Source organism: Myodes glareolus, chromosome 4 (genome assembly GCF_982192425.1).
Source record: "Myodes glareolus chromosome 4, mMyoGla1.1, whole genome shotgun sequence".
NCBI lineage: Eukaryota > Metazoa > Chordata > Mammalia > Rodentia > Cricetidae > Myodes > Myodes glareolus.
The window spans coordinates 64,185,746-64,196,868 of NC_142029.1; the positions used below are offsets into that span (position 1 = coordinate 64,185,746).

Below are 11,123 nucleotides of genomic sequence, written 5' to 3' on the forward strand. Positions count from 1 at the left end.
AGTTCTATTAAATTCTGTTCACTATACTAAATCAAAGTAACATATTAGCCCACCCAAATTTTTTGTACTTACCTTTACATCTTTCCAAGGGTCAATAGCTAGAATATATAAGAAACTTAAAAACTGGATAGCAAAAAAATAATGAAACAATATGGTTTAAAATTTCCTGTCTCAAGGAAATTCTGCCTCAAGGTGAACAGATGGAGCAGGACATTCAATGTCCTCCTTTGTCCTCCTTGCCTATGCACAGGCATGCACAGTGCACATACATGCACAGTGCACATACATGCACGTGCTTACACCATGCACACATCCCCCATAGACATACACAATGGAAAATAGAGACATTTATCAAAAGAATACAAGCAAATCACCAACAGATACATGATAAGGTACTTAGCATCATTAATCACTAGGAAAATGTAACTTAAAGCCACAATAAGTTACTTCCTCATTATATTTAGTGTGATTATTATCAAAAACACAGAAGAAAACAAGTGATGGCATGGATACAGAGAAAAAGAAACATATTCTGTAGGTAGGAATGTAATTAGTACAGCTTTTATGAAAAATAAGGTGGAAATTTTTCAGAAAATTTAAAAAAAAGAACTATTCTATGATCCAGCAACAAGCACAAAACCAGAGGAAAATGGTTCAAAGAAACATCTGCATCCCCATATTTACTGCAATGGTATCCAGAAAAATAGAGTCAACTGGAGCATCCATCAACTGATTATACAGGAAGTAAAGTATGATACATACATACACACACACATAAACAATGAAACACTACTCAGTCTTAAAGGACAAATTGTGTCAATACAGCATCATGGACAGAACTGAAAGCTAACCCCAATGCTGCTCTGGGACAATAATTTGTACCCTGTCACTTGTATTTTAATAAAACACTGATTGGTCAGTAGCAAGGCAGGAAGTATAGGTGGGGCGACGAGAACAGGAGAATTCTGGAAAGAGGAAAGGTCAGTCTGCAGTTGTCATCCAGACACAGAGGAAGCAAGATGAGGATGTCTCGCTGATAAAAGGTATCAAGACACGTGGCTAACACAGACAAAAATTATGGGTTAAGATGTAGGATATAAGAGTTAATAAGAAGCCTGAGCTAACAGGCCAACCAGTTTATAATTAATGTAGACCTCTGTGGGTTTCCTTGGGACTGAATGGCTTGTGGGACCAGGCAGGACAGAAATCTCTGTCAACACAAGTCTCACACAGAAAGATAAATACCACAGGATTTCACACAAATGTGGAATCAGACGTTTACCTCATAGAGGTAGAGAAGAAAGCCAAAGAGTACTTCTCAGAGCCAAGGCAGAGGACTAGGAAGGTCTAGCAGTGATGATGAAAGAAGAGAGAAATAAGCTCCATTTCATGGCAGGATGACTGTCCATAATGACAATGTGGAAAATTTTAATGTCTTCCCACAAAAAATGATAATATTTAGAGAGAGGTATGCTTATCCTGATCTGAACATTATACAATGTATACATATACTAAAATATCACATGGTACCACACAGATACACATAATTTTATGTATCAAAAAATCCTTGAGAATTTTCTTTTTAAAATGCTTTGGCAGCTTAATGAAAATATAAACTGAAACTATGAACTATAATATTCTTTTAAAACATAATTACAGCCATTAGACAAGAGCATCTATAATTATGAAAGAAAATACTCAACAAAATATATTTTTAAATTTCATGATGCATAATGACATAATGCAAGAAACAACTTTCTGATTCACTACTCAATGTAACAGTTTAATCTTATTATAACTGCAATAACTAAAAATGGAATGTCAGATATCTGTGCCCAAAGCAAACTCTCTCCAAACATGCACTAATCAAACATAATGCCTGCAGTTTTTATTTTTAACCCACAGCTAATCTGGAGAGCAATAAAAAAATTAAAGGAATGTGGTATTTACATTTTCACTGTAATTAAAGTTCCCAGCATTCACAAAATGTCAATGATGATGTGGTGCCCCCAAGTGGCAAAATGATGAACTGCAGGACTCTGTTAAGAGGATCAAAAGTTATGATCCATTTTGTCAAGTTAATTGTATATATGAGTGTATTACATAAACCTGTATTTCACAGGGGCCAATAATAAGTGTCTTGTATCAAAGTTCAGAGCAGGGAGCTGTTAAAGTAAATTTTTTTAATATTTAATAATAGGGAGATCTGCTTTGATCCACCAAGGAAACAGCAGTCATAACATTACAGAAATCTTCTTAGTAAGCATTCACCTTTGCCTAATCACAACATTACTTCCTTCTATTTGTGGTCCAGTACATAAAGCAGAGATCAACACCTTACCCAAAAACCAAATTTTCAGATAATGGGGGGGGGGGGTGTCAATGAGGTAGCCCTATTCATAAAACAAAAGATCTAAAGTCAACAGCACAAGGGTGAGAGGGGTCATTGTAAAAAAAAAAATAATATAAGCTGAACTAGAACATTCTCTTTTAGAACAAAATTACATCAAGTAGTTATCAGAAATTTAGCATTCATTCTCTGTAGCTGGAAGACCACCCTTAGGACTGAAGGTAAAAATCCTTTTCATAAAGAACATGTAATGCTTAATCATTATTGTCAACCTGACAGAATTTAAAATTTACCTAGGAGGCATACTGATGTGCTTTTATTGGATAATGAATAAAGCTTTTTGACCCATGGCTTAGCAGAGTAATCCAGGTGGGAAGTCTGAACAAAGACATAGAGAAAGAGGATACCCAGAGAAGTCATGTAGCTGCTGAAGGAAAGGATGCCGGAAACTCACCAGTAGGCTACAGCCTCAGGGTGATTCCCAGATTAATAGAGATGAGCTAATTTAAGATGCAAGAGCTACCTAGAAATAAGCATGAACAATTGGCCAAATAGTATATAATTTCTGTGTGATTAGTCAGGCCTGGGCATCTGGGAAATGAAAAAGCAGTCTCCATTTACAAAATGGTACCCATCTCTGAGGTGTGGATCCACAGAAGACCTAGAAAAGTTTTTTATTTTTAAGGAGGGCTTCTAGGTCCACAAAAATGAGAGCCAAGCACAGCTTCGTAGTAGCCACATGTTTTTTTCCAGATAAGCTCTGTTTGCTGATGGCAAGCAGAGGCTTGGCTCCTTTAAGAGGTTTCCTGACTCAGCATTAGCAGCAAAAACTGCATGGTTTCTTTAAGAGATGGCTTCCAGATTTATGCTTGCAGCTCTTCCAAGAGGTCCTGCATTTAAAAGGGTTTTGTGAGCAGAGTACTACAAGTTAATTAATAGTGACATAGACTCGCTGTGTCCCTGGAGCTGAGACAATAAGCATAGATCACAGAGGCAGTGGACCGTATTTTCGCAATGTTGGATGGGTCAGACCCAACAGGAAGGACTGCAGACTTGGTCCTAGTCATGCCCATTTAGCATTAAAAAAAACTTACCTCTAAATGGGTCACAGTATGGATAAATATACATGGACTTAAGAGGGAAAGATGAAAGAATACAGACAATCATAGATTAAAGCAGTAAAGATAATAAAATAAATACTTTGGAAATGAAATTCTGCTTTTGGTTCCACAGAAGATGAGAATCTGTGGATTCCTTCCAGGATAATATGGTTTAATAAAACAAGACCCCACCCCAAAAGATCTACATGAACCCTAAAAATACTTTGCCCAACGAGCAGCAGGAAGCAATTTGGAGAAAACTATGCCAAAATTCTCAAAATGATTGTTTATAAATGTTTGTTTTCATTTAAAGGGAGAGATGATATAAAGATGAATACATTGCATTGGATCTTGGTCTATTGATACAAATTTAAGGTCAATTTTGTTACACTGTGTATATGTATTTTTACTCTTGTCTAAGGTATTATGTTTATTCAGCTCATTTAAAATGTAATGTATAATTAAGAAATACAGACTAATAGGTAGTCATTTATAATAATCAAACTTGTAGTCATGTTAGTTAGGTTTTCTAGATACACAGAGAAATATTTCAGTTAGATAGAAATGATCTTCAAACCTTTCAAAGACCTACAGAATATGGCATTTAAAGTGTTTTAAGAACTTAAACTTTTCTTGACAGTGAGACATGTCTGCTTCTAGCAGCACCAATTACTTCAGAGAGGTTGATGGGAACTGAAGAAACTTGTCATGGAATGATCCTTCAATGGGACAAGGCTAGTCATTTGGGCAAGAAACTGTTCTTGCCTGAACTGCTTGATGGTATGCTGTATGAACTGGACACATGCAGGACCCACAGAAAATAGACTGCTAAACCTTCCAAAAGATGGAATGGTCCTTCAGGGTTCTTGCTTCATAGAACAAACTGCCATGCATTCTACAGGACACAGAAGAAAGAACTGATGAACTTTGCCATTACAAGACATAACAGATCTTCAAATTTCCTGTTTCATGGAAAAGTCTGCCAGATACTATGGGCCTGTAGACTGAAGATGGATACCCCAATGTTACAGAAAATTTTGGGGCAACTGTTCAGGCAGTAAGATGTCTCTAGACATCTTAGTTTTAGAAGTTGCTTACAATGCATTTCCTGTTTATTTAGGTAATATTATGTCTTTCTTGGGTTTTGAAGAGTTGAAGACAGATAATTATAGTTATAGTTTTTCTTAGTTATTACAAAGGATAAATTAGATATGAAACTTTGGACTCACAAAGATAGGAGAGATGATAGAGTAGTTTCCTTAATTTACTAAATGCAAATGGACTAAATATTTTAAGTATTATTCTTTCTTGAAAACTGTTTTGTTTATGCAATTTTTCTGTGCTAAAGTTAAACCTTCCTTTTTATTTAGAAAGAAAAGGGGAGATGATGTGGGATTTCCTTCTATATATGTTCTGCTTTTATTGGATAATAAATAAAGCTGTTTTGGCTAATGGCTTAGTGGAGTAAAGCCAGGCGGGAAGTCTGAACAGAGATATATATAGACAGTAGGTAGAGTCACAGACAAGTCATGTAGCTGCCAAAGGAGAAGGCCATCAGAACCTTTCCAGTAGACCACAGCCTTGTGGTAATATGCAGATTAATAGATATGGGTTAATTTAAGGTGTAAGAGCTAGCTATTAATATGCCAGGCTATTGGTCAAACAGTGTTGTAATTAATATAGTTTCTGTGTGAATATTTGAGTCTGTGTGTCCATCTGACGAGCTGTGGTTCTGGACCCAATAAAGAGATAATGGAGAGAGTTGAGTACTGCTTTCATGTTGCTCTGTTTCCTGACTTCAGAGACAATGTGACCAGCTATTTCACACTTCCACTGCCATGCATTACCATGGTGGACAGCATTTCCTCAATCCCTGGGTCAAAACAAACCTTCCTTGTTCAAGTTGTTTTGTGTGTTGTTATAGCATCAAGAAAATTAGCAAATACATAGTATAAATCATGCTTGAAGAACCCAGAAAAATATCAGCTTTCACCCTTCTTTATGCTGGACTGACCGAAAATGCCAAATTCTTAGAAAACTACTTGTCCAAATGTTACACATGGAGACAATTTCAAAAGCTGATCTTTAAAATAAACCATTGATAACACTTTTATAATTCCTACAATATAGCAAGACATAGAAAGTCATTTATCATGTTGATTTCAACCCATACTTAAATATTCAATGACAGGAGCCAGAGGCTGCTAAAGACAAAAATAGACACTAGCTAGTGTGCCAGTGTGGGCCAGCTATATCCATGTAAAACTGGAGAAAGTTTGGAAAAGAATTCTAGACACAAAAGAACAAAGTTTAGCATAGTTTCTTAGAAGCCACATTTTTGTTTTCAGATGGGCTCTGTTTGCTGGCAGTGAGTAGAGATGCTACCGCTCCTTTAAGAAAAGGCTTACTGACTCAACATAAGAAATAGTGGGTGGCTTCCTGGTTTGGACAGCACAAATGCTGACTCTTTAGAAGGCTGAGCACGTCAATGGGACTTGGTGGCAGCATGGGCCAACTGGTTATCAGAGTTGAGGTGGTGAGGATGACTCCCACCTGGTAGTCTCAGAGGAAGTAAATGAACCCCCACCAAGTTGAACTGAGTGGAGCCAAAAGACAAAGCAGTCTTAGTCCTAGCCACACCACTTAGCATTTTAAGAAGTGGTCCTTGTCAGAAAATGTGTACAGATATGCAATAAAAACAGATTCAGGTGAAAAAGACATCTGAATGGGTCACAGTGTTGGATAAATGTACGTAGGCTTGGGAGAATGAAAAATAATATAGAGAGTTATAAAAAGAAGTAAATTGTTTAAAAAATAAAACAAAGTCTTTAATGAGACAAACTATAGTCATAAATTAAAGGAGTATATAAAAATAAGCCACGTAAAGATGGAATATACAGAGGGCATCTTGATTATGTATATTACTGTGTTTTCTTTGATTTTTTTTTGTCTGTGAATGAGGTAAGTACAGAGAGACATTCATTCTACGGGCTGCTAAGCTAAACCAACATCCATATTTTAAAGGTATCTTGACTTCAACATTTGGGTCTAAGAATATGTTGCTTGGGAAAAGAGGTTAGGTTTTTGTTTCCAGAGGATAAGAACCTGTGGATTCTTTCCAGAGTAATGTGATTTGATAGACCAAGACACCCTGAAAGGTCACCATAAAGCCCCCAAAATACTTAGCCTAACAAAAAACAGGAAGCAGTTTGAACTATATCCAAATTCTACAAATGATTGTTTATTAATGTTTGCTTACATCTAAAGGGGGAAATGATATAGAGATGAATACTTTGCATTGGTATGGATCTTAGTTTATTGATACAAATTTGAGGTCAATTTTGTTATATATAGTTCTGCTCTTGTTTAAGGTATTGTGTTTGTGTAGCTCATTTAAAAATGTAATGTATAATTAAGATATGCATATTAATAGATAGTCATTTATAATAGTCAAACTTGTAGTCATGTTAGTTAGGTTTTCTAGATGTACAGAGATATATTTCAGATGGGTAGTTATTCTTCAAACATTTCAAAGACTAACAGAATATGGTATTTAAATGTTTAAGAACTTAGGACTTTTCATGATAATGAGACACATCTGCTCCTGGCAATCTACTTCAAGAGGATTATGGGCATCCAAGAGGCTCCTTATGGAGTTTGTTAGCCATTTGGGCAAGAAACTGCTCTTTCTTAGACTGCTTGATGGTATGCTGTTTGAACTGGACATTCAGGACCCACAGAAATATGACTGCTGAAGTTGCCTAAAGAAGGTGAAACAATTCTTCAGGATTTCCACTTCATGACAGAGTTTGCCAGATGATCTGCAGTACACAGAAGAAAGCGACTGACAAACTGCCAATATAGGTGGAACTGTCTTTGAAATTTCCTACTTAATGGAAAAGTCTGCCAGATACTATGGGCCTGTAGACTGAAGATCAGTGTCCCAATATTACAGAAGAACTTTGGGTGACTATCCAGGCAGCAAGATGTCTCTATCAATTCTAGAGTTTTAGAAGTTGCTTACAATACACTTCCTGTTTACTTGGTAATAGTATATCCTTCTTGAGTATTTGATGGAGTTGATGAATGGTTATAATTATAGTTTTCCTAGTTTTCCTTATTATGATAAAAGATAAGGTAGATATAAATATTGTAACTGTAAGTCTTGGTTGATAACTTTTTGTTATATGTAATATTGCTATGTTAAAGTTAAAACTTTCCTTTTTATTTAGACAGAAAATGGGAGGTGATGTGGGATTCCCCCCTGTATGCTGTGAATACCATTGTTTAATAAAGAAGCATCTTTGGACCTATTGCAGCACAGAATAGGGCAAGGCGAGAATTCCAAGCAGACAGAGAAGGAGAGAAAAGGTGGAGTCAAAGAGAAGCCATGTAGCTGCAGCAGGAGACAGATGCCAGATGGAACCTTACTGGTAGGCCACAACCATGTGGTGATACACAGAATAATAGAAATTATTTAATCTGAGATGTAAGAACTAGCTAGAAATACACTTAGGCTATTGGCCAAACAGTATCGCAATTAATACAGTTTCTGTGTGATTATTTCAGGTCTGGGTGGCCAGGAACAAATGAGCATCCTCCACCAATACAAGGACAGACACTTGATCTTCCAGAGCAAAGAACTTCTTGGGTGCATCATTCTTCCTTTGTTTTATATTCTTCCCATGTTCCCTCCCCCCTCCGTGTGTGTGTGTGTGTGTGTGTGTGTGTGTGTGTGTGTGTGTGTGTGTATGTGTGTGTGTGTGTGTGTAGAGGAGAGAGACCAGTAGTCAACCTTAGGTGTCATTGTTCTTCAGTTTCTAATCACCTTGTTTTTGAGACAAGGTCTCCCACTGAAACAGGAGTTTGGCAATTTTGCTTGACTGATGGCTAGATAGCTCCAGGGACCCATCTGTCTCAGACTCCACAGTACAAAGATTATAAATACATGCCACCACACCTAGCTTGTTTTATGGAAGTCCTAGGGATCAAACTCAGGTCCAAAGCTTGTATGACAAACGTTTTGCCAACTGAACCACTATCCCAGCCTAACTTCAGTTCCAACTAACTTTTAACTGCAACAAATAGAAAACAGATTAATCCAAAATGGATACTGTAAGAGAGGATCGAGCAATGGTATCAAGAATTTTCCAGAGTTTACAGTATCTGAGCAAAATTAAAGGTGACAAAGGTACCATTAATATGAACTAGTTTTAAATGAAAAGATACATTCACTTTAAGTTTCTAGCTTCAGACTACAGATTCTGGAGGGCTCTTCAAAGAAGACAAAGAAATGCCATCTTTCCTTCAGCAGACATTTATCTTGCATGTGAATTACTGTTTATTTTCATTTTGTAGCATTTCTAAAAAACAGTCATCATCTTGAAGAATTTGGCTTTTCTCATTGGAGAATTCCCTACCAAGGTCAGTGGGGACGTTTTGCCATCGAGACTGTGGTATGCATTAAAGAGTCATTTTTACATAATCTACCCTATTCACCATCTCTGCGTCATCTGAATACTTTATTTGGATCTGAAGTGATTATTATTGTTGTTTTTTATAATCTTACCTGGGGCTGGGAGTGTAGCGCAATTTTAGAGCAAAACCCTGTGAGTTCAAAGAAAATGGGATGGGGGATCTAAAGAGGAACCAGTGAAGGGACTTTTTTCTATGATTAGTTTATTGCTTCATATAAAGAGCAGATATGATGGCATGTTCTAAAATAAGCCTAGTCTGTGGCTATGCACAGATTTGAACATTTTATTACTTACAGTTCCTCCCCTTGTTTGGCTTTCTTGTCTGACACCAGATAGACAGTTCCAAAACTTCCACTGCCCAGTTTCTGCTGAAGAACGTATCTTCTTGCAATCAAGGTAGCTGGATACTTGGAAGTGGCTGTGTACCCGCTCGCACACTTAGCAGTCTCTTGGAATTTCAGCATTTCTCTAAGCAAGTTAAAACTGGCTTGTTCATCCACAGAGATGGTCAGGCCTCCCAGCTGGTGGTCAAAGAGTCAAGCAGGAAGTAGCGACTGATGCCGGGAACATGGAAAATCCACAGATCATGTCTAAAGGCAGCTAAAAGATTCCTACAAAAAAAAGTATAAGCTTTTGACGATACCTGCACCATACCTTGTGTTATCACACCAGCTATCATGTGTGTTTATGTGTGTGTGTGTGTGTGTGTGTGTGTTGTGAGGTGAAAACGCTGCAAACTCTAGAAGGCACTTTCTTATAAAGACAGCCTTCCTTGGATTTACAGTCAGAACTTTACTGACTTCTGAAATGTGTATGTTTTATACACTTTTGTGAAGTGTTAACATTCCCCAGCAATGTAAAGAGATTATCCAAACACAGGACCATATCTTCCCTTAATGCACAGATTGTATCAACTTTCTTGTGGTGATCTCTCTCTTCTATGACTACTCTGGCTTACAAACAAAATAAATTGGGCTTAAACCAGGAATTAGCATATTCTGCTTTCCTTTGCATTTCTTCTATGTAGACTAAAGTAAATCACAGGTTTTTATTTTATTAGACTAGATATGTGAAGGGACATTAATTTGAAGTGTTTTTTTTTTTCCTTTTCATCCTAAGCAAAGTTTGATTCTGTTTTTATTATACTGGGTGCAGAGTTATCTCCTTGGATTAGAAGTAACAAAATACAACTCGATCCTAAAGCTGTATTTTAAAGGTAGCTGAATATGAATCTATTTTCGATAAAACCTTAATTCCTCAAGGAGCTTTGAAATGTACGGCAGTGATGAACAGCAGAACCTTTTCATGAGAAGGTATTCCACAGAACATACTCTTGTTCCATCCAAATGCTAAATGTTTTATTGAAAATTTTGCTTTGTTTTAAATTTGCATGAAAATGATTTTATGCTGAATACTATGTATTAGCCTTAGGTTTTCATATTCAACAATTCTAAAGCAACAAGAAAAAAATACTGCTATTAATAATGATCTATAGGCTTGACATTTACCACAAAACCTACCAGGGTAACCAAAAACGAAAATTTGCAAAACAGAAGCATAAGGCCCAGTTTTAGTGTTGTCTTCTTTAAAGAATGTGCTAATCTGTTGTTTCACCTAGTTCCAGTGGCAGCACCTACAGTGTAGGCCTCTAAAAGGTACCTTGTTTGCTTTTTAATTGCCATAAAAGTGGTCATTTCTAGATAAAGTAAACTGTTCGGAAAAGTGTATGTCCTAGCCACAGCCTTTCAGATCACTAATAATTTTCCTTATTGTAAGAGGAGATTAAAGTTTAGTGAAGGACCCAACGCAAGATGGAGTTCTGAAGGTTCTATTTGAAACGGAGAGAGAAACCCGGCAGTGTGTAAGCAGCCCCTCCAGGCTAACCTCAGCCCCTCTAGGCTAAATCTAACCTGAGAGCTAAACGCTAACCCTGAGGTAAAAGGAACAACTTCCTTGTCTCTTCAACAAATAAACCCTGATTTTCGCAAAGCAGGTAAAAGTATATCGAGGGGCTGAGCGATTATTCTCCCGAGGGGAAATAGGGTCCGGGGGCTGCGGGGGCCCGGCTGCCCGAGCTCCACTTTTGTTACCTTTCCCGCTCCCTGACCGACGATCGGCCACGCCTCAGCCTAAAGCTCCTCGGCGGGCGTGGTTGTTTGATGCCGTCGCCACGGAGACGGCGCGGGGGCTGCTGGG

General features: G+C 37.4%; 1 protein-coding gene across 2 annotated transcripts in view; it reads right to left on the minus strand.

The window, feature by feature from the left end:
- Nek11 (NIMA related kinase 11) overlaps positions 1–11,106 on the minus strand; it is a 238,308-nt gene extending 227,202 nt beyond the window's left edge. For both annotated transcript variants that reach the window (XM_048416923.3, XM_048416924.3), the window contains exons 1-2: positions 11,018–11,106; positions 9,222–9,538 (exon numbers count right to left, since the gene is read on the minus strand). In XM_048416923.3, the coding sequence (XP_048272880.3) occupies positions 9,222–9,391 (170 nt within the window). In that variant the 5' untranslated portion in view covers positions 9,392–9,538; positions 11,018–11,106. The remainder of the gene's footprint in view (positions 1–9,221; positions 9,539–11,017) is intronic.
- Positions 11,107–11,123: the final 17 nt, after the last annotated feature.